Raw genomic sequence first — 24,315 nt, 5'->3', positions numbered from 1 at the left:
ACACACACACACACACACACACGCACAGCCGATCACTCTCTGCCACTAGAACGACCGTAATTAGTCACTCCAACGTTTGCTTTACCCATAATACCTGCCAGCTGCTGTCACGGGAATCCAGAATTACCCATGATGCAACACCTCCTTAGACGTCAGAGGCCCAGGTGAGGATGAGGGAGAGAGGGGATGAGGCTCAAAGATTCTCAGGTAAAGGGGAGGGACTGAGGTAATATTAACTTTGTAGGGAGGGAAGGAAGGAGAGAGAGAGAGAGAGAGAGAGAGAGAGAGAGAGAGAGAGAGAGAGAGAGAGAGAGAGAGAGAGAGAGAGAGAGAGAGAGAGAGAGAGAGAGAGAGAGAGAGAGAGAGAGAGAGAGAGAGAGAGAGAGAGAGAGAGAGAGAGAGAGAGAGAGAGAGAGAGAAATCAACAGAAAATTTAAGAAACAGTAACAATAAAACCATTAGAAAATAAATAAATAATCAGGCAGACAATTCACTTATGCACAATTTCAGTTATTTGTCTTTTAGTATATTCACCTACACAGCTCCTTATCTATTCCTGCCTAACTAATGGACTAATGCATGCTCTCACTACCTTCTGGCACGCTGCAAGGTCTCTGTCGCAGCTCACTCCTTCCTTGCACGACTCCCACTGAAGATCCCTAAGGTGGGCGCTCTTCTTCAGTTTCAGGGTTCAATAATAAGTGTATCTGATGTGCATACGAAAACCAGAACGCCACGGTGAAAATCTCTCTCTCTCTCTCTCTCTCTCTCTCTCTCTCTCTCTCTCTCTCTCTCTCTCTCTCTCTCTCTCTCTGGAAAAACATGCCTAATTCGGTTTTGAGGATGAATAACTGCAAATAGACACATTATCCTCTCTCTCTCTCTCTCTCTCTCTCTCTCTCTCTCTCTCTCTCTCTCTCTCTCTCTCTCTCTCTCTCTCTCTCTCTCTCTCTCTCTCTCTCTCTCTCTCTCTCTCTCCAAATCCTCCTTCTCCTTTCTTACTTTTCCACTTTGTTATTCTTTTATCACCATCTCTCTCGCTTCCCTATTTTTCCTATCATCATTTCTCGATTCCCTTTTACTTTTCTTCCCTCTCCCTCTCTCTCTTCCTTCTCGGCCCTGCCCGGCTTCTGGCCTCCGCGCTGCATATAGAGACTATAGAGCCTTACTAATGGTGCATGCAAGACTGTGTTGTGATGTTACATATTCCGCCTCACATCAACTCAATCTAGGACTCGTAATGTTGATGTACACGCCTAATATTGCACACGCTGGATCGTCACTTGTTATGTTCTGTTACTAATGGTGTTGTTATTGTTGTTACTGATTTGATTTGTTGTTGGGAGCTTCATTCAAGTTTAACTGTTTATTTACATACGGTCATATTCTGTTGTCTGGCTGTTTGCCTTCTTGCTTGTGTTTCTCTCTTCCTATCTATTTGTGTTCCTGTCTGTATTTCTGTCCCCGTTTGTCTGTCTGTATGTCTCGGTATATTAAATTTGATTGATTTTTTTTTTTTACATGATAGCTTTCAAACGTTATTCATATTTCTTGCACCACATTAAGTCTACGTCATTTGAATGTTCTACGTCATGATAAGTTTGAAAAGTCATTTGAGCTTTAATGTCACAAGTAAAAAAATGCTTTGTATTTTTACTCTCTCTCTCTCTCTCTCTCTCTCTCTCTCTCTCTCTCTCTCTCTCTCTCTCTCTCTCTCTCTCTCTCTCTCTCTCTCTCTCTCTCGTCCAATATTTACCGGCCCCACACCAGTCGAGAGGAGAGCCGAATACCAGATGAGCGCCGAAGTCTACCCACACATTCCCGCCTCCTGGCAATAAGCACCTTTCTCTCCCCACGATACATGCATACGGGAGTCTAATGTATTATATAAAGCAAGGAATACACGGCTTCCTTCGATGTATAAAAAAGTACTATCGAACCAGGAGTTATGTACCACCTAGTTCACACTTTGTATTCCTGTTGCTGCTGCGTGAGACTGAAAAAGTAATGAAACAGAAAAGAAATGTATTTAAATAAAAGACAAAGAAAGGGAGAAAAAACGCACATATCTTACGTATTCACAGATATCGTAGTTCTTTTCAGTGCTAGTAAATTTCTTCCTCTTCCTTCTTCTTTCTCCTTCTTCGCCTACTTTGATTTTCTTTTGTCCCTCTTTCTCTCTCCAGATTCTTGCCCTCCTCGTTTCCACACCTGAAAAGAACCAACAGGGAAACTTTTAGAGGAGCGTTCGCCCTCCAACCAGCGCCACCGAGTTTGTGATGGTTTTGCTCTCTCCTCGATCTGTCTTTATGCCCGTGCCTCTAACTCAATGTGTGTGTGTGTGTGTGTGTGTGTGTGTGTGTGTTTTACTTCATAATCGCTCCCAGAAAACATGTGATCATCTCTCTCTCTCTCTCTCTCTCTCTCTCTCTCTCTCTCTCTCTCTCTCTCTCTCTCTCTCTCTCTCTCTCTCTCTCTCTCTCTCACAGAAAAGGGCGGAACGATTTCATTTTTTCTAACATACGACTCGGACATGCGGTCCTATAAATGGTATCTGAAAACCATAATTGCCTCTAGTGGTGGAGAGAAAAAAACGAAAATTTGATTTTTTATAGAAAAAACTCATTTTTCTGCAATTCTCCCAATTTTCATCATGATCACATATTTTGCAGCTGAAGTTTATCTGACCGTGAACTCGTTTGCATAAACCCTGCCTAATTAATCACTTTAAAGTCAATAACATTTTTTATTTGGCGGATAAATATTGAAGTTAACTGTTCGAAAGCTCAGTATTGGGAAGGCAGGCGTTGGTGGAGCTCACACTGTATGGGAGATGTGCTGTTACAGGATGACTGAACAGTGAACTAGAACGAATAATATCCATCAGCAGAACAGCCTCCATTAAGAAAAAAAAAAAAAAAGTAATTTTATTTTTCCCCTAACGAATGAAACTATTGCAGGCAGCGGGAGTTAATATTTGGGAAATCGTGTCCATCACACATATTCAATATGTTTGATTTTTCCTCTGTATTAGAGTGTAAATTAAATAGTCCATATATTTACCCTTCACTGTGCCTTAAATCGTGACCTGTGACAACTAAACAAGTGAACAAATGAGAGCAGCGAGACACTTCGAGAAATGGTAAAAAAAAATAAATAAAAAAAAAAATTATATATATATATATATATATATATATATATATATATATATATATATATATATAAATATATATATATATATATATATATATATATATATATATATATATATATATATATATATATATATATTTACATAGGTTACGAGTCCGCACTAGCTGAGGCATTGCAGGGAAAACAGCAGCACCCTTTGCAAGGCTCAAGCATACACAGGCCTAAGCTTAATATATATATATATATATATATATATATATATATATATATATATATATATATATATATATATATATATATATATATATATATATATATATATATATATATATATATATATATATATATATATATATATATTTGAATATATATATATTTATATATATATATATATATATATATATATATATATATATATATATATATATATATATATATATATATATATATATATATATATATATATATATACATATATTTAAATATATATTTGAATATATATTTAAATATATATATATATATATATATATATATATATATATATATATATATATATATATATATATATATATATATATATATATATATATATATATATATATATATATATATTATATAACTGCGTAGATGAATGTTCACATGTTAAACAGATGCAAAAACCCTCCAACTTTCCTTAGGTCACAATAAGGCACTATTATGAAAGGAAAGATTGATAAGCGACCCATCACAGCCACATGAAGTAATGACACTTGGCTTGGCTGGATGACGGTGACAAATTGCAATTCAGCAGGAGTAAATGTCACGAGTAGTAGTGTAGCAGTAAAGTGTGCTGTACGCTGCCCTGCTTTGCCATTAAGGCGTGTCCTGGTGATCTGAAGAATGGCGCAGACACACGCAAGATACGGCAGGGAATGACAGACAAGGGGCCGCCACAAGCCGCTAACCAGCAATACAAGTCAATTAGGCTGCCATTACTATACCGCCACCCTCTCCATCGCCAGTCACTCACTAATACAGTACTTTTTGCCTTCTCTTATCTTTTCGAGGCAGTCTGCAGGGCTTCAAGTTATTTTTTTAAATACTTCTAGAGCTTGGACAAATACAGTAACCGCTGCTTATAAACTTGACAAGTTGTAAATACTCAAGTGATATGAAAGCCTACTACATTTTCTAATACAGACTTGGTTAATACTTACTAGTTGTCACAATTTTAGCCATGGATGTTAAGTTCTTCTATTACACATTATTTTGATGGAACTTTCTTTATTCGCATTACTTCAAAATCTAAGTGAGAATTACAATTCTATAGCAGAGTATGGTCACAGGAAGGGATGGTCAACCAAAAGCTCTGAATTATGTTTGAGCAGTTAGCTTAGCCAGGCTTTGACTCGTGTTTTCCTTTCTGGCACGACCTGTTGTAACCTGTTGCGTCTTTCAAGGATTCTACCTCCGGCTGTCTCTTCCTGTTTTCTTTTTGTGTTTAGAAATCGAAATTTCATAACTGTTACACTTTTCCGAGTTTATGTAAAGAAAAATGTACGAGCGTGTTGCGTGTTTATGATTCAACACTTGTCATTTTATTTCTCCAAAAGCAGCAGTAACTTTCTTTACAATGACTAGTACGACTGTTGCTTGCTATGACAACACTAAGATATACATAACATGTAAGAAGGAAATAATGGTATTGCACCATCATTAAAAAATCGAGGAAGCTACAGACGTGAAATACCTTCATTAGAACACATAAGATTAGGCTAAGGTCATCAGTCACTGATCACATATGAATACACCGACACATACATACATATGCAGTATTAGAATAATTTAATAAAGGAACAAACAAACAAAAAAAAAAGAAACGTAGAAAAAGACACAATGGAAATCTATCTTAAAAACACTGTCCTCATGCAATGTCTTTCCTTTGGTAAACTCTGGAACTCCCTGCCTGCTTCTGTATTTCCACCTTCCTATGAATTGAATTCCTTCAAGAGGGAGGTTTCAAGACACTTATTCATCAATTTTTGACTACTGCTTTGACCCTTTTATGGGACTGGCATTTCAGTGGGCATTTTTTTATTGGATTTTTGTTGCCCTTGGCCAGTGTCCTTCCTACATAAAAAAAAAAAAAAAAAAAAAAAAAAAACTCAATGACAATCACAAGTAAAGAAACGGTCCAGACATCACATCCGCTTCACTCCACCCACAACGATCATTAATCTTTCACATTCCCGGTCCTATAGAGTTAACGGCTAGCCATAGATGTCTCCCCATCCACTTCGTATCCCCGATCAATTTCTCAAATCACAATCGCATCTGTAATTTACCTATGACAGACGCGAAAATGACTCCATGCCGAGTGTAAAGAGTGAGCCCAGGCACCCTGGCCCACGCCCCGGGAACTACGCTCTGTGTGTGTGTGTGTGTGTGTGTGTGTGTGTATAACGTTCAAACATCCTAAATTTAACTAGATACATGAACTGGCTCGTAAAAGTAAATGAATACAAAATACTCACGCCTGCTGTACTCGAGAGTTGCGGAACTTGTCTTAACCTTGACAGAGGCGAGGCACGGATGTGCTCTGTAGACTAACGTAACATGCAACGCTCATCACAAACAAACGTCACTGGGGTATTCGCGTTTTTTTTTTTTTTTTTTTAACTCGTAAAGCAGTTATCAGTGTACAAAGTTGGCAAGGAAGTGTACTTGGCACTCTGTTACTAGCCTTTACTATCCTAAACGCCTTTTACTTTATATTAGATAGTGTAGCTTATCACAGATAGCCTTGTCAGGCTAATAAGACACCTGCTGCATGTTGTTCTTTCGTAGGTATGGTTGGAACAGACACTAAAGGGCGTCACAGATGGACAACTTTGGCGCGCCTCACCCCGCGCCTTGCTCTGTGATAGGCAGGAGCGACCTACCAACTCGACGCCCGAGATGCAACTGCTACACTGCTGCCATCGCGCCTCTCACTCGCAGCTTCTCTTACCCTACCTATCTGTGCCTTCTCATTCTATAGGTTCACGATTTATTTTACACCATTTAATTCGCCTCTCTAGCACAGTACACTGATAATTGCAGACAAAGCTATACAAGTAGTTTGAAGGGGCGTTTCTCGATATTGAAAATTGAGATTAATTAGTCATTCCGCCTTCTACTTTTTTTTTTTTTTCCTCCTTCCATTTTTTCTACATTCTTTCTCACTCCTTCGTTTCTTCATCTTTTCTTCTTCAACCTTTCATACATCCTTCTCACTGTATTATGCTATTTTATTATTTATTTATTTTTTTTTATTGTTCTTGCCTTTGCTCCGGATTTTTCTTTCTTCTTTCATGCTTGTCATTCTCATAACCCAACTTCACAATGTTATTATTTCTAAAATTTTACCAAAATTAGCTAACTACTCTTATATTTGATCATTACAGCCTGTGTAACTAAAGCGTACATCATAAAGCATACCTTTATTTATTTATTTATTTATTTATTTTATTTACTAAATTCGAGAAAATTCCTAAGCATAATTCATGTACTAACTCAGAAACACTTTGAAATGAGAGAAAATATTTTAAGTGCAAATACTTTACCTTACACCTCACTCCACACTTCATAGTTTTCATATTATGTTGACTGTCATCAATTACTTTCACTCCTGTAAAACACTGTCCTCATGCAATGTCTTTCCTTTGGTTCATTATTTATTCCAGATTCTATGCTTACATACAATAAATGGTGATAAATTGCATAACTTTTCTGTTCTTGAACATACGTGCCTCTCATGCTACCAAAAGTTTCCTTTACCATTAATACCATTCTCGCTTTCTCACTGAAGGCAAGGATAAAGGCAATTGCTGCCCTGCAAGTTTTCCCATCCCTAAACATCCAAGATGACAATATCAACATTCACTAAACAAAGAAGGAAATCAACAACAGATGGTTGAGGACTGTACATCACTTCTACAATGGCTTTATCCTTAATGATTTCCAGTCATCAGACAAATTTGCAATCCATAAACCAAACAGATCAGCTTTAAGAGGGGGAGGGGAAGTTTTCATGATGGATACCAGTCTCACCAGCCAGATTGGTTGGCTTTCCCTGCCAACATGATCTTCAGTAGGCAGAACAACAACTGTAGCATCATCTTTGTGACTAAATGAATGAGTACAACACACTCAATCAGAGATCTAACAACTAATCCAGACCATCTAGTACCAGCACTACAATCAATGCTGACCAGAGAGAGTTCCACTAGATGTGGTGTATCTCCCACTACAAAATCAGCATCAAGGAGGAGGTAGGCTGGCAGGTTGTTCTCAGTACAGCCAGAGCACTCCAGCTCCAAATACCTACTTGTCTCAAAGGCCTTGTTCATGATAGTGAGGCCAATACATACAAGTGTAGTAATCCTTAACTTCACTCAGACCTTGTAGGATGATAAAAGAAAGTAGCAATAGGGCATTTCTTTAATTGATATAACCTTGTTATTATAAATACTCTGTACTACCTATTCCCACTTACTAAGTTACTTTAACTACTATGTAATACATCATGATATCACATCCGTACACATTCTTGTGAAACCAAACAAATAAATACATAATTATGAACATGCACCCTGATGCTTTTCAACACTAAAAAAGGGCACATATAGGTAATAATAATCGAATCAGGTACAACAATTGATCTATCATGAGGTGTGGATGTGTGTGTGTGTGTGTGTGTGTGTGTGTGTGTGTGTGTGTGTGTGTGTGTGTGTGTGTGTGTGTGTGTGTGTGTATCACAGGAAGTTATACATAAAATTTACGTTGAAAAATCAAATACTGAATCTAGATTTTCCAGTGGTTAATTTTCTCCTTTGAAAACTTAACCTTAGTTAGTAAAACTATTTACTTTCACCAGTAATCAGCCATCCTGCCAAGTTTTTTTCCAAAAGCTTAATCTACTAGTTAATATTTGATGATGTTGGAGAAAATGCATTAGCTTACTGAAAAAAGAAGTGTTATTCACTGAAAACAGACAAGTCATTAAGCACCTTTTCCTGCAGTGAATCTCATGAACTCTGAACACAAACATGCTGGCAGTACAAAAAAAAAAATGCATCACCAGTACAACTAAGCCCATTCTAGACTATATTAGAGTAAAAATAGAAAACAAAAATACAAAAAAGGTTTTAAAATGTAACTTTACTATGGAGTTCATAAAGTTTATGTAAGAAACTTTCATCTAATAGTAATTCTCACTTTTTTGTCTTAATCCTACTCTTCATCATAGATACCTAGATCCCAAGCCCAGTCCCTTTGTTCCCCCGAGTGTTGGATCCCTTGACAACCATCCTACACCAGGCATCATAGTACAGTATCCTACCACCAAACAAGTACTCTCACACACCCACAGAAATAGATTGTATGCTTTGTGCAGTGTTATAATACTGCAAAGATTAAGTTCTATTCATATACTACACTTGAGTAATAATCTATAAAAGTTATCCTTTATAAGAGCACAGTAATGCAGTCCTACATTACACACTATAAATATCATATAACCTAAACAAAGCACATTTGTTCTCTAACACTGCATGTAAGGATGCTTTACAATAGGGGATATACACTACACATGTAAGGTGTGGCAACATATAACTTACAAAGCGTCATTATTCTGGTTTTACTGACATTTACAATGAATGCACATGTCATCAGTCCTGGTGATTCATTGTTAGTAATTGTATTTTTATAATATGGCTGTACTTACAATCTAAAGTCTTCTCAGGTGACTAAAACTTTCTGTATATTTTTTTCCCCTCAAAGTCTTTTACAAGTTTTGCATTGCCATACCTTCTGTATCTTCAAATAGCATCCAGTGAAGATTGCACACAGTAGATGTGTCTTATGCAGTGACAACTGAGGAACCTGCACTTGGATTTGACTCCACCCTGGGCCCACATGTCAACAACGACAGCTAATATACACTAACAATATAAGAAGGCCTTGCCAATCAACAAAACACAAAAATTATCATATCTCTCTTCAGTAAAGAAAATATATATTTTTTACAATATACAAAGTTATGCATATCTTCCAGAGCTAATCAGTAGTAGTTGTACTATGCCATCACCAGTGAAACTCATTAGACTAGATGCAAGTTCCTTTAGGAATAAGACACAAATGTTGCACAAAAACTTCTATGAAGTGCCTATAATATAAGAGGAATTAAAGCTACATGAAAAGTAATAATATGCACTCGACAAACCCATGAGTCAAGTGTTTGGGTCTGTGTCCCAGGCAGTGACTTCCTCCACACACTGCCACCTTCAACATATCCTTAGCAATTCTATTGAAGGTTTTCAATGACAACTATTATATAATAAGCCAGATTGAAGAACTGTTCTATCATACTAGGAACTTCAGCTTCCTGGTGTGACTTTTATGAACGACTTAATTCCTGCTCACCATGTACAATGGAAATTCCAGCTGGGATCTCTTTTACTTCACTGGAAATCTTAACAGTCACATATTTTAGGAAATGCATACTGAAAGCTCACTTTCTTAAGTACAGTACATACATATCCACTTGAACACATGAAATAATTTTTCCATATGAAGTTCCTTGTCATGAGTGAAATTACAACAAACTTAAAATCCTTATCTAGTTGCTTGTTTCACTCAGCATTAACAGCCTGGTATCTTCAATGAGATCCAACTAATTTGTTGACCTTCATTGTCAATATCATCACATACATGAAGTGATAAGCAACACATTGCAGACCCTTCATGTGGCCAAGGTTCTTAATTTAGTGTGCTGTGGAGACTAATCCTCATGTCACAGTGTGCTTCACAATGTTAACACATTTCAGAGAGGTCTGTCTTCCTGGGATGATCAAACCTTGCTTTGCCTTTTTTTTCCCCCCTTCTGAATGACGCACACAATTTTCACACAATTGACTTTGCCATTCTCACCAAATAATTTATTTCCTTAGTTTGGTGAGCTGTATCCTTTAATGCAATGATTTGAGCAATGGCTTTACCAGTAAGCTCCTTAGGAGGGCAACAGTAAGGTATGTTATAAAATCTGCCAGTAGCTATGGTCTGATATACATGAAGAGCACCGTAAAACATCCCAATTCACTCATGGTCTTGCCTTTACTGTTAAGAGTTTAGGCATACTTGTGCTTCCTAGAAATCTAAACAGGAATCATTGTTTACCTAGAGCTCCCTAGTAATTACCTGCCTGAGATCTTGCACAAGCTCATACATAACAGACTGTTCCAGCAGAACGGTGCACCTGTCCATATAACCAAGTTTACCATCACCTGACTTCATGAATGCTGGATATCTTCCATAAAGGACTAGCCAGGTAACAGCCCTAACTTCAATCCAATTGAGGATATCCAAAAAAGAATAACCTTTTGTTTTATATAAGCAGAATCACAAGACAACTATAATATTTGTATTGCTTGAAGGCATCAATTTTCACATTAATATTTGATTTACTTCATATAAATGCTCATAGCATGAGATAATACTTTCATCCTTAATAACAAATATAAAATTTTCTACTTTCTGTCCATCCTTCACAACCAACAATCAAGTTATCCATGCTTTACAGAAAAATCTTGCACTTGTAAATTCAATGAGAAGCAAAGTTTTAGAAAAGCACACCATCTCTCAATCTAATGTCAAGAAAAGGTTAATTAATTTTGTAGTATAAAAAATTTTCAGGCTAAATTGGTTCACCCTTTGTTTTCATAAGTCAGTCCAGTACTCTATCCAAGGTAAGATGCATTCCTGCTACCTCTCACTCAATATCTCCAGAAACACTACATATTGAGGGAGTTGGCAAAGGTAGAGAAATCACATGAGAAGTACATTGAATTATGAAAATATAAATTTTGGGAAAGAAGTTCCTATCATCATCTTGTTTCACACTTATTATTTAAGAAGATTGCAGGATGACAGCAACATCAAGACCATGGACTGAGTACTCTTTTTGTAGGGGAAACTTCTTCAAAGAGAGATTCTAAAACGAACAATGTTTGAAGGAACTAAAATGTCACTTTATAAACAAATAGTGGAAAAGTGCAAGCTGGGAGACAACTTAGAGGTGTTCAATGAATGTTCTTCATTGGAACTTCACAACCCAACCAATAACTTAAAGCCAGCACATGCAAGCACAGAACCACAAGCAGACAATAGCACACAGATGCACAACAAATGAGCAACATGAATTTTCAACTTACTTTAGTTTATGAATTCAATTTAATACATCAAGAAATTCTGTAATCCCTGAAGAAGATCAGGAAGAGGTATTCAAGTCATAAGGTGAAACACTGATTGTTCTGGGGATAATTGACAACTACTATACATACTAGCCTTCATCTGCCAAGAATAAACAGTAAAGTCTGACAAACAAGGTTCTCTTGCTTAGAATTAACATTTTTTTAACTCTACAGGGTATTCTATGCATGGGACATTTCATGCCCTGGAAGATGTCACTTTTGAATTAATGTACTCAAGCACATGACAGTGAGGTAACAAATGCATAAAGTACAAATAATGAAGGAGCTGGTGCATCAGGAAACCACCAGTGAGTTTGAAGTAACTGTAATATGCATGAAGGGCAAGATTATAGAGGAAGAACTGGTGGATATTATTTTGTGGCCACTTCATTAAAACAAATAAATAAATAATAATAATAAAATATTGGAGTGGAGAAAGTTAAGTACTATATTTCCCATGAATGAGGTCAAGATTGGCAAGATTGAGGTAAAGGGAGTTGGGATTTTTTCTTTTCTAAATAACTTCAAGGGTAAACAAATACATTAGTCCCAGATGCTATTCAAAACAACAAATATGTCATAAGTACAATGAAAAATTATGCATAAAGATGTTATGTAAAATCAAGCCACTGTAGCCTGATTCATTGCTGGGGACTGATAGATACAATAGTCTCAAAGCATCAAAGGTTGTGGGTTGTGAGCACTTACTCCTCCTCCCATTACACTTCAGTATTGTATGAACATCATATCAGCATTTCTACAGCAACATAATTACCAAATTTAACATGTACAAAGTATTAGTAGCATAGTCATTCTTTGTACCATTGTCAAACCATACTGCTAATCAGTCTTCTGTCAAAAACTGTAATCCTACTGAGGTCACACTTCCCTCTTCAACACATGAAACATCACATATCTGTTCCCTATAACCAGCTGAATTCATAATAATTGTGTGCCTTATTGATTTTCCCAAAGACCCTGGATGCAGACTTCAAGCCTGGTAATGCAAAGACACTGCAGAGAGTTACCAATTAAAAGCTACTGCAAGGAAGAAAGGTTTTTATAAAGATATCTATTCACTGTATAAATGCCTTTTTAACAAATATGGGGAATCAACACAGAGCACAAATACAAGCAATATTTACATATAATCATAACAATATATGATGACCATACAACACAAAGTCAGCAACCAATCAGTTTGCTTCTTGTTCTTGCTGCTGAGATAAAGGTATAAGTATGCTGCTGAAACATATGCTCCAACAAACAAAACTGTTACACTGTAATTCCTTAAGTCTTCTCCATATAAAAAACTCATCAACTTTGATGACTGAATGACAATGACAATGTATACAAAGTGATGCAAATCTCGTCTGTATGAACCTTTTAAAGACAATGAGTGAGATATAAAAATCCTTATCAGTTTATCTTCTCACCACATATATAGCGAAGGCTCCATATATGAAAATTATGGTTATATATATGTTAATAAATTAAAATGGAAGATATAACATCTGTGATTGCCTCAATTGATGAAGAAAGGAACTACACGAGATGCACTCAAAATGGCATTTACTTTTCCAACATTGTAAGGATTTCAAACTTTCCATTGAGAAGCTGAATGAAATGAAGATGAAGACAATCTCCCAGTGTTTCTTATTAAAACTGTTTGAAACCACACTCAAATGGAAGCAAATGATATCCGAGACAACATCCCATCTATACTTGAGATCATGGCTTGTGACCAAACCTTCTCTGTTGTATCTACCTCAACAACAACTGCTTCAAACGTTGAACGCTGAATTTCCAGTCCCATGCTTTCGTCAAGACTCAAACAGGAGCCGTTGATAATGTGGATTCACTTGCCATGTTGGCAGGTGAAGTCCAAACTCTAAGGCAACCAAGGCAGCAAACTCCCAATGAGTCAAGTCACGCCTATTGAGGCGAAATGTGTTCTCTGTTTTCTGAAATATAAACAAACATTGGCAATCATTATTTAACTAATGCTTTATAAAAGATTCTCCATCACAATGCTCTTTCCATCCCAGTGTTGAGGTAGCCTGCCTGGCTCACAGGGCTGGCAAGGCTAGAAAAAACAGGACAAACAATTCTGATTCTACTTGTAAGTAGGATCACCAAAATGAATTCTAGAATAGAAGCCTCACAATAAGAATATCTCAACAAGGACATGTAGAAGTTGAGTTAGGTCAGCAATGGCACAGATTCACTTTCTATACCCACCACTGAAGTTGCCACATAATTTTGACTTTAGTTTTAACACCCAACCTAGAAATCTATTTCTTCTACAGACCTTGCCATGGCAACTTCTTCACATTAGGATTTGAGGAATAATTTCATGGGAATCAATGACAATCATGTGAACTGATTCTACAGGTTCTCAGTAAGAATCAAACAAACCAATCAACCCTTTAATTAATTCCTGTTCAGCCCAAATGAGTGGCTCACTCAAACTCTATTGTCAAGCTGCATGACTACAGATGTGAGTGGTTTGCTGCCCATCACTGCATCTCCCACCATGCCTCCACCAAATAAGAAATACATCACACTCACTACTCAGCAAAGACTAGAGAAAACAAAGGAGCTAGAACAAAAAAACAAATGTCACTACTGTTGTTGTATATACATTCATTGTTCAAGTGACACCAATGAATTTCACCAAAGAATATTCCCTTGACAGTGTGAGGAATATAGCTTCCAAGAAATAGTTCAAGATACACTACAAGAGGCAAATGTGTGTGTGTGTGTGTGTGTGTGTGTGTGTGTGTGTGTGTGTGTGTGTGTGTGTGTGTGTGTGTGTGTGTGTGTGTGTGTGTGTGTGTGTGTGTGTGTGTGTATCATTGTAGCAAATGATAGTTAAAACATAAAAAACTCCATATGGCAACAGTGATCAACTGGACACTGCAGAAGAGCCCATGCCTAGCCACTTGCCATTGATGTGCATTCATATTTAAATGTCCTTTAACTTCTAAACCATGGCATTGCTGGCATTTGTTCATAGAATATTTCTAACTTAGAATAACTTGATCTGACTTTCCTCACAGGACGCCTTGTTTATATACATCTAAAAGATGAAACACTAACTTGTCATATGATAATGAAAAAGTAACAGGATTGTACAAAGTTAACAGCATCATTTCAGGTTAAACCACACAAAGGTAATAAAATATAAAAGTACAAATCACTCACCTCTATCAAATTACTGAGAACTTCCCCCTTGACATCATTCATCTTGGCTGAGAGGATGAGACAAGCTCCAGCAATAAGTTTTCTGTTCTGTTTGTTGACAATGGCTTTCAGAATGAGGCGCTCAAAGTAAACATAAGCTTGAGCCACTGTCAGCAAGTCTATGTCACACTCCTGCCGAGCAATCTTCAGCATCTCTCGTTTCAAGCTGCAAGTTGATATTAGCTCCAATAACAAATTCAATTCAAAGTCAAAACAATCATTTCTAAGTGTTTGTCTTGCACTTGTAGAATTGGAGACAGGCCAAACAAGATTAAGTTTGGTTAAAACTAAATCCTGTGAAGAAATCACATTAAAGGTCAGAGAAAAAAATTATATAATGAATAGTAGAAATCTATAGAAGCTATATGAATCTAAAAGACGTTGTTTCATATACTGAGAAACCTTCCTTTGATTATTGTCAAAATGAACAAGAAAGGTAGGAAGTCTATTCTAATGGCAACACTATCAAATGAGCAAGTTTGTTTATTGTATTTCAAGTGAGGCTGGATTTAGCTTCTAACAATAGAAGTATTTAAAATTCCATAACCATTTTCATACCTGCGAAGTTTGCTCAAGGTCAGCTGGATGTGAGGGAATTTGCTGCGGAATTTATCATTCAATTCCTTTTTCAATTCTGAGGGTTTGGTGTAATCCATTACTGATGTCTGGAAAGATTAGTAATTTGATACATTTGAAAATATTTTTACCATACCAAGAGTAATTAGTTATGTTCACAACAGAGAGAGAGAGAGAGAGAGAGAGAGAGAGAGAGAGAGAGAGAGAGAGAGAGAGAGAGAGAGAGAGAGAGAGAGAGAGAGAGAGAGAGAGAGAGAGAGAGAGAGAGAGAGAGAGAGAGAGAGAGAGAGAGAGAGAGAGAGAGAGAGAGTTTGTTTTACATAATAAAGATTCTGGGCAGCACAGCATCAGTTCAGCCAAGCACTCACCATATAGGAAGGAAAGCGAAGCAACTTGCGGTGCTTTCCAGCACGGAGCTCAGGATCATCCAGCATATTTGGTAGGTATTGGTGGCTGCTGCCTGTCAATGTGCCCAGTAGTCGCCACTCCTCAATCTCACCACCACCACTGCTGCCTGTCCCAGGAAGTGGGAAAGAAGGGAGAGATAAAACACTGGAACTCCTCTTTCCACATATGTGTCTCACCAAGACACAAACTATGAATGTTTGAAGCAAAAAGAGTAACTCAAGTACTTCAATATTAGTAGCAAAGATTTTCCAGCAGTTATTATCAACATTAATTCAACGTAGAGCTGGTCAGCATTTTGATCAACATTTTAACAAATGCATGCTCATAATGAAACTCTGTGGAGCATCAAACAAAATATTACATTATCCTCTGATGATTTTAAATACAACCAGCCCTAGAGGGAGATAGTTTGAATTCTCACCCAGTATTTCAATCCAACATTGTGGAGTATGGAAAGACACTCAACAAACAACCACCAAAATTAATATTGTATTGTACAGGTAGAATCAAGAGGGTGGCATTACAGGGTGGGTGGCAACACTCCATGAACACTGCAGCAATATGGGAGGTGAGGCCATGGTGTGTAGGAGAAGGGAAGGAACAGCTTTAAGTATTGCCGCACAGGTTGCTCAAAACCCAGTAAAGGTGTACACACAGATATACCCAGTAACTGTGTGCACAGTGATGTATTATGTCTGGAAACATGAATGTATTTTCTTACATCAATTACAAGGGAGAGTAATTTATCAGTTTATTCCTAACTAAAGGTAAAAGGTGCATGAAATACAAGTTGAAACACAAATAATCAACAAGCTCATTCAACATCTTTTGTGATAGTGAAGAAACAATAAAAGTAGTAAGTAGTCATTTCCATGAAGATGTGCTACTTCTTCCAAGTCACTGAAGTGAAGAATGAAAAGCTGTATGAGAAGACCAGTGCCATCAAACCAATCAACATGCAGCATTTAACCCAAAATTCATTAAATGTGAGTGAAAAAAAAATCTTGAGTTATTACAGGATTATAAACTTTTCCTGCAGTACAGACAAAATGAACGGCTAAGATGTTGCAGCATTTCCCATGTCTGCCCACACATGACTTGGTTGTTCATATGCAAGTCAAGCCCAAAACTCAGCAAAGTCAAGTCACAAGCCTCTAACCTGCCCTCCTTTGTCACTTGACTTGCTCTGGTTATGTTCATGACTTTCAAACAAACAAGTAAACATCTGGTCAGGGATGTGAAGATTGTAAAACTTTAGCTTCCAGTGGCACAGATAAACCAGTGGTCAAATAACTGTTCAACAGTTATTCTAAATCATACACCCTTAATACGTATATTGTAACAGTTCAGCACAATTACTAGTTTTAACAAGTAGATCAACATTCTGAAAAATACTGAGAAATTCTTCAATACCAATGTTACTATGTACTATGCTGTTCTTTTTGTGAACAGCCAAGTACTTCCCAGTGATACTATAAGGACATCTATTATGGCTGCATTAGATACAATATACTGCTCAATAATTCTCTATGCAATATATTCATGTCTTCATCAAAAGGATCATACAAGTGTAGCTATTTTACTAAGGTAATTTGAAGCACATAATTCCAACACAAATGTGGTTTATGAGAAACATTAGGATCAAGCAACACACATCAACTAAGGTCAAACTAAAGAACTGATTGCAGTGGAAACATTAATGAAAACTTCTGGTGTACCCTTTCTGATCATGTGCTCCCCCGCCTCTAACGCTCTCAATAAGGTCAAAGTCCCGGAATGGCCTGAAGTGCCACACACACCTGCAATTATTGGTTCCACGCTAAAGAATACACTTGCTATGATTATTATTCATCCTGCCTGGCAAACACAAACCAACTAGGCTTTGGCTGAAAGGTGGATGGCACACTGTGGAGTTGCAAGAGTCAAGGAAAAAAAAATTATTCATGTAGTTAAGCAAGATTTTTCAATGCACAAATACATAATTTATAGCAAAGGTAAATTCAATTCACTACTCACTGCCTTCTACCCTGTAACATTTAAAAATTAAATTTTCAGGTAATATTACTCTTAAATACAGAGAAGACTCATGAAGAATCACTAATAGATCCTAGTACACACCTAACTGGTAAACAAGATCACCAGGGCCATGGAAAGTACAGCATCCTAGACCAGCAAACAAATGATGTTCTTTGGTTTCCTGAGGGTAGGATGGGGTTACAAAGTTTCATCAATACTTCATTGTACTACAACTGTATAACTAATAATGATTTTTCTGAGAATCAAATCCTTTTCCTTCTTGTGTGGCTTTCATTCATGGTTTCTTTTTGATGTAGTAATTGCAGGATACCTCAAATAGTACTAAAGGGTAACAACATCTGATCTATCAGAATTTCCAAAGTTGCATTCACATCCTGTGCACAACACTGGATTTAGTTCCCATCTCCCACCTAACGTTCCCATATCTTTACGACAATCTCTCTCTCTCTCTCTCTCTCTCTCTCTCTCTCTCTCTCTCTCTCTCTCTCTCTCTCTCTCTCTCTCTCTCTCTCTCTCTCTCTCTCTCTCTCTCTCTCTCTTTAGGAAAAGGATAAACTTGGTGGGTGGCCATTGAAGTGTGTAACCTAAAACCCTTCTGAGCAAAGATTCTTATGTCTCCAACACCTTTATGGAAACACATGATGGTCTATGCAGTTTTCTCACCAGTATGCTTTCCAACTGAAGATAAGACATTTGTATAATAATAACATGAAATAGTGGGGTTATACAAGAACAAATCCTTAAAGAAAATGCAAAGTCAACAGACAGTTAATGGAAATGTTAACTAATTTCATATCCAAACATGAAAGTTTAAAGGGAGATACACACATCAGACCACTGAGAAGGTAAAGTGAGAGTATTACTGGGGTACATAGCACAAGATATAGACAGTAATTAAATGATAGTTCTTACATTAGTATATGCCTGTAATATGAATGTGAAATACATGTTAAAGGTCTTGTGATGCAAGCAGCTAAGTTCACTGCAACACATCTCTAAATGCTATGGTTAACTTTCTATTTTACCTTGCCTGTTTACCATTTTTGAGACACAATCTAGACCATTTCTTAACTGCATTCATACCAATAATCCATTTTACTGAGGCAATCTTTCTGGTCATGATCAGTCATGACTAATCATACAATCATATACCCAATGTTATCTGACTGTGCCTGGACAGTGTGAGGCAGGATATGCACACATTGTGATCCAAGAGCAATGCCATCACTAAAGGAGTGATACAAGATTTTCCTATTCACTCAATCCAAAACCCATAGGAAAATGTGAAAAACACAAGGATGTGAAAGACCAGGTCAGAGTTCAGGATGGAGAACATACCTGCAGCAACTCAGAGTAGGTTACAAATAAAAGATCCACTTGGTGGCTCAGCCAATGAGAAAAGTTAATACACTTTTGTCTAGTCCACGTAATTTTTATGGAGATCAGAGGAGGTAAGGCCTAATCATAAGAGGCTGTAACCATTCTGATTTGCCACAGTAATGCATTCTATAGTTCCCTTTACACACATCCTTAGGAAATGAAGATTGTTGGCCCTCCAGTCCTTCCATTTCCACTCTTCTTTGTGAACAACTTAACAGCATACAGTTAATTCAGAGATCATGGTCTTGAAACTTCAAGACATTACTTACTCGACAGGAGCTGAATGAATGCACAATAATTCACCTAGAAAGATATGCTACAGTTTCATACCAAGGTTAGGTTAGTATGCATATCTACTAAATGACAGATCTATCTGGCATCTGGTGAGAAAGCAAATCTACAATGTAAATTATTCTGAGTTGTATCTATTCTCTTAATTTTTCAAACATGCAAACTGTACAAATGATCACTATAGATTCTAAAGTCAAACATGAAGAAATTCATTGTAACCATTTCATAAAATGCTGTTAATCTATGTAACTTACTTCCTTCAGCAGATTTATCATATTTGATTTTTGCTAAAACATTTTATATATATATTTTTTTTTTGCAAAACTTACCGTTCAGACAAGTTTGTTACAGTTCTTTCACATTAAAACGAGCACTTGGTCACAGAGACAAGTTTAAATTACATTTACCTAGTGCTGCACCATACTGTTTAGGCAAGTTACAATAAAAATTAGCTTGTATACATGTGCTGACTAACAACAACATACTAATTACATATGCCAAAGAGCTACAAAGCTCAACATGTAAAAAAGTTATTTACTAGAAGTACATCTCTCAGCCAGGATTTGAGAAGTGTTGTGGCTTACCTTTTTCCAGGTGCCCATGCTGGGGATGAGGGACGTAGTGAGCTGTGGCCTTGTGTGTGGCGGGTTCATAGCTGAAGCAGCGAGCCACACCAGGGTGCATGCAGCGCTCATTCATGTCACACAGATCATTGTGCTCTGACTGTTGCCTCCGAGGCTTGCAAAAGAAACTCCGAGATGGCACCAGGAGTTCACAATATGACCTTTCCTGCTAAGTGACAGAAAATGGTTAAAATAACATTAACTCATTGCATAAAGTAGTAATGCTAATGGCCTAACACAATCTAACATAAGAAAATGTAATATGGACTAAAAATGGGGATCATTCTGTCATGGCCATCCCTTGGAAGAAGTCCTCAAGAAAATGTCAAACATACATAATTCACGTAATTCAAGTTTGAAATAAAAATGTCTAATTCAGTAAAGCTGATGTCATTAACATCAATGTAACTATAACGTTCAAATTATTTTCAGCAGCCTGACTGAAAATTGTTCACAATCAACACCTCCAGTGAAAACCAAGACAAAAGCTGGAAATTTACACACCAGAAACTCATCATTGCGATCATAACCCAGAATGTGTGAAGGGTCGCCACTGTCACTGATGGTGGAGAGCGTCCTGTTGCCTGATGCATGGCGCCGACGGCCACTTTCCCCACGCCCATAGTGGTGGTCACCACGGCTGTGTAGAGATGCAGTCTTACTTATCAAATCAGCAGAACAGGAGCCAAGTCAAGTATGTGTGCATTACCTACAATTTACTGAAACCTTACCATAATAAAACAAAATGTAACAGGTGCATTACAATAACTTACTAGTTAGCCCTTTCTCATTCACAATGCATGAACACCCCCAAAAAAATAAAAACAAAGAATCCAAGAGAAAAGACAAAAGCAATAGTCATGACTAATCTTTAGATCATTTACATCTGAACATACTGGAACTTACCCTCCAAGCTTCGGTTTGTTATACGGCAGAGATGAAAAAATATAGAAAGGAATTCTGTGTGTTGAAAGCAGAACAATCCTGTCATCACGAGGGTGGTGGTCATGTCCTGTCTTGAAGAATTTCACCCCCTTGTTTGGTGGTCCCGAGGAGTCAGACACATTACTTGACAGCTTTCTGGTGCGTCCACCACCAATATCTATCAACAGATCATCACATTAACATCAGTGAGGACCATCTACTGATCCCATAATTCTATATTTATGTTATTTTTTCACAAAACACCAATATAGAAAGTGCAACATCTAGCCACATATGACTAGCACCAAACTGAATCTAACTTACCAGAAGAAATAATTTACACTTTCATCAGAGGATACATTAACACTCACTGGGCAGAGGACCACCAAGGCTCTCACTGCTGCTAAAGCACGGAGCCTTCTCCACCAGGTGGGGGTGGTGATGAAGGTGGTGTTGAGTGGGGCGCTTTCGCTGAATCCCAGAACGGTCACCTCCTTCAGAATTATTTGTGTTGGTTCTGAGAAATTAACATATATAGAAAATAATTACCAGTGGTGTAACAATGATGGTGATGTTAAAGAAATTTAACTTGTATATTACCAGAAACTTTTTCTTTTCAACTTACATCCAATATCAGTTCACTGTTACATGAACTGGGAATACAGCAAGAGTAACAAACCAAATTTGTCTCTATTCAACCCAGAATCACAAATATAAAGAACAATAACTGCAACCAAATACAACTACTAACAACTCTGCACATGCATATATATCTATACTCAATATCTGTATTTCAGTACCTAAAGTAACTTCAGATCAATATATATGAACACATATTGTCTGAGTGTTTGACAAAATCAATTAGCCCCACAACAACACAATACTTGGTGAGAATATAGCCAAACATAGGGAATAATAAATCTGGAATGCAAAAACTACTTCAAGAGCCACATATCAACCTACATGCCATGTGCATTCCTGATATATATACAAAACAATTACCATAAAGCAAGATTTTTTTTCAACCATGAAATAAACAATCAAACTTTCGGGTTCTATTACCAGGTAGTAAGTGCAGCAATACTAAGGAAGAGTGAACCCAAAGTAAAATTCAGATAAAAAATAAGGCTATCTGAGGTTTTTAAGCACTCTTAAAATAAAAAAGGGGTAAAACAAATCTTATAATGACAAAAGCAACAAAGAGAATCCAATGCTTCCTGTCCAATTATGGAATATGACTCACTCTGGCTATTTATAAGGCACACTCCGACTAGTCGAGCACATACGAGAATGTAAACCTTTGGAAATGCTTGGAATTTGTTTTAGTCTCGAACATCATTATTTTTTTACTGCTGGTAAGACGCAACCCCTCGTTGGGAAGTTAGTTGAGTCCAGTTAATAGGTATCTTATGGGTATCTATTGGGATGGAGCTCACTATTAATAGGTAATATTACATTAGTACAAGCTGATAATCCTATCAGAGAATCTGAGGCAGAGGCTCCCTTTATAAGTCAGGAGGTTAGGTTAATATTATGTTCAGTAAGAAGCAATTAATAAAATTTTGTCAGGCACATGGCTGATGGGACTGACATTGAACTTAACCAATCAGAATACGAGCTGGACAAATGGTGAAGAGAAACAAATAACCACTACAAAAAAATTTTAGTACTGCATGGAATTACTGCTGATTAGATCAATGTTGAAGGCTGCTAGCAGTGTTAATTAATAAGTTCTAATTGGAAAAATGTCTTAGAAGGAAGCATCCCAAACACGATACTGAACTTTACCTGCAATAACAGTATCTAGTCCTGGGGAGCCTACCAAGGAGTGTGCCAGAGGCGGGACGACTCATGGGGACGGTCTAAGCAGTTCATCACCAGCTCAACCACACATTTACCACTGCTTGCCTGTGCTCAATCACACACTCAGCAGTACTTATCAACACTCCTCACCTGCCCAGACCCACATTCACCACTACTCACCAAAGCTCATCACCTGCCCAGATCCACACATTCACCACTACTCGCCAAAGCTCATCACCAGTCACCACTACTCACCAAAGCACATCACCACACATTCACCACTACTTACCAAAGCTTATCACCACATTCACCGCTACTCACCAAAGCTCATCACCTGCCCAGACTCGCACATTCACCACTACTCACCTACACTCATCACCTGCGACAGGCCTCCTCACCTGTCCCTAAATTGTATCCCATGAGGCTTTTCGGTGCCGCTGCCGTCACTGGAGTCCCTGACGGAAATCTGACCATCGGACTGGCACGGTGGCACTCCTGGCACTTGCTTGGCTGCTACCGCTGGGATGCTCGGCTGGCCCCCCACCACGGCCTGGTTCTCCTTGTTTCTGTCCGACTGCACATCATTTCGGACGTCCAGCACTTTGCCCAGGAATCCCCCGCCGCCGTATTGCGACAGGCGGGTGTCGCGGTGCGTGCCGTCCAGGGAAATGTTTGAGAGGAAGGTGAGAGCGGCCAGTCGTCTGCGGGACCTCTGCCGCTGCATGACCGTCGCCATCTTTTCGCTGAGTTGGTGTGAGAGCGGCGGACCGAGCCACCTCTGCTCTCCCAGCTGACACACAGACACACACACACACACACTCTGATAAACAAACACACGGACGCACGTACACACGCGGCAAGATTAAATACAACGGAACATATTTTAGCGAACAATTAAACTAACTGCCACAATAATATTACTTAATCTTAACCTTCATGTTTAGTAAAATATGTGACAGGAAGGGTAAATTATCTTAGTATATGAAGACTGAACCTCACATTCGGTACAAACATTTCTGTAGGAGGGAAGGCAGTAAGATGATGATAATGTTTGGAAACCAGCGAGTTTTATGGTTGAAGTATCCACCGCGAAGGCTACCTAGCTACTACTACGCATTAAACCTGCGAAGCTCAAGCAAGGAAGGTGCTCGGCTGGAGTCACAGTAATGTGTTAACCAACTTGCCGACTGACATGGAATGGACACATGATGGAAAGAAAGAAAAGATTAAGTAGGACGACAATTACGTAATGAGTAAGGATGCACAGGGGAGAGAAGGACGAGAGTTGACCGAGGAAGGTAGGCAGTGCGATTGGTTGTCTAGGGAAGAAGAAAAGATAACGGTGTAGGAAGACAGACAATGAGACAATAACAAGGAAGCAGGCAAGACAGTCAGAAACTGCTGAGAAAGAAAAAAAAAGTAATAGTAAGAAGACTAAGAATGAAAGTAGACGGAAGAATTGAAAGCATAATCGAGGAAGAGAGGATCGATCAATTATGCAAGACAAGTAATGAGAATGGAAGAACAGGGAAGAAGGAAGGAAAGTATAGGGTGCAAGGAGACAAGTAAAGACTATGAATGCACACGGAAGAAGGAAGACAGGA

General features: G+C 37.9%; 2 protein-coding genes across 5 annotated transcripts in view; both read right to left on the bottom strand.

Annotated features, from left to right (window-relative positions):
* The window catches only part of LOC135100651 (neuropeptide CCHamide-1 receptor-like), a 92,566-nt gene extending 85,102 nt beyond the window's left edge, over nucleotides 1-7,464 (bottom strand). Inside the window, exons 1-2 of the mRNA XM_064003746.1 lie at nucleotides 5,667-7,464; nucleotides 2,075-2,211 (exon numbers count right to left, since the gene is read on the bottom strand). The gene's annotated coding sequence lies outside the window, so the exon portion shown is untranslated. The remainder of the gene's footprint in view (nucleotides 1-2,074; nucleotides 2,212-5,666) is intronic.
* Nucleotides 7,465-7,600: 136 nt separating this feature from the next.
* Nucleotides 7,601-23,815, bottom strand: LOC135100649 (CDK5 and ABL1 enzyme substrate 2-like). Of its 4 annotated transcripts, none has more exons than XM_064003740.1 (10): nucleotides 23,110-23,815; nucleotides 21,280-21,425; nucleotides 20,891-21,086; nucleotides 20,489-20,624; nucleotides 19,946-20,153; nucleotides 17,372-17,452; nucleotides 15,614-15,759; nucleotides 15,228-15,334; nucleotides 14,631-14,835; nucleotides 7,601-13,387 (listed from the first exon to the last, which is right to left on the bottom strand). In XM_064003740.1, the coding sequence occupies exons 1-10, from the start codon at nucleotides 23,445-23,447 to the stop codon at nucleotides 13,247-13,249; spliced, it is 1,704 nt and encodes a 567-aa protein (XP_063859810.1). In that variant the 5' UTR covers nucleotides 23,448-23,815; the 3' UTR covers nucleotides 7,601-13,246. The 4 variants fall into 4 exon arrangements, with proteins under 4 accessions (XP_063859810.1, XP_063859811.1, XP_063859812.1 ...); XM_064003741.1 differs by having other exon boundaries at nucleotides 19,946-20,150; nucleotides 23,110-23,808; XM_064003742.1 differs by lacking the exon at nucleotides 17,372-17,452 and having other exon boundaries at nucleotides 23,110-23,802.
* Between the last annotated feature and the right edge of the window lie 500 nt (nucleotides 23,816-24,315).

This window comes from Scylla paramamosain, chromosome 5 (assembly GCF_035594125.1).
Source record: "Scylla paramamosain isolate STU-SP2022 chromosome 5, ASM3559412v1, whole genome shotgun sequence".
Classification (NCBI taxonomy): Eukaryota; Metazoa; Arthropoda; class Malacostraca; order Decapoda; family Portunidae; genus Scylla; species Scylla paramamosain.
The sequence above is the reverse complement of the archived record's forward strand: the minus strand, read 5'-3'. Positions and strand labels throughout refer to the sequence as shown.

Coding starts and splice junctions, on each gene's coding strand:
- LOC135100649 (XM_064003740.1), bottom strand. CDS start 23,447: ATGGCGACGGTCATGCAGCGGCAGAGGTCCCGCAGACGACTGGCCGCT. Junction 21,426..23,109: donor GGGATACAATTTAGGGACAG/GTGAGGAGGCCT, acceptor TTAATTTCTCAG/AACCAACACAAATAATTCTG. Junction 21,087..21,279: donor CCTTGGTGGTCCTCTGCCCA/GTGAGTGTTAAT, acceptor ATCTGTTGATAG/ATATTGGTGGTGGACGCACC.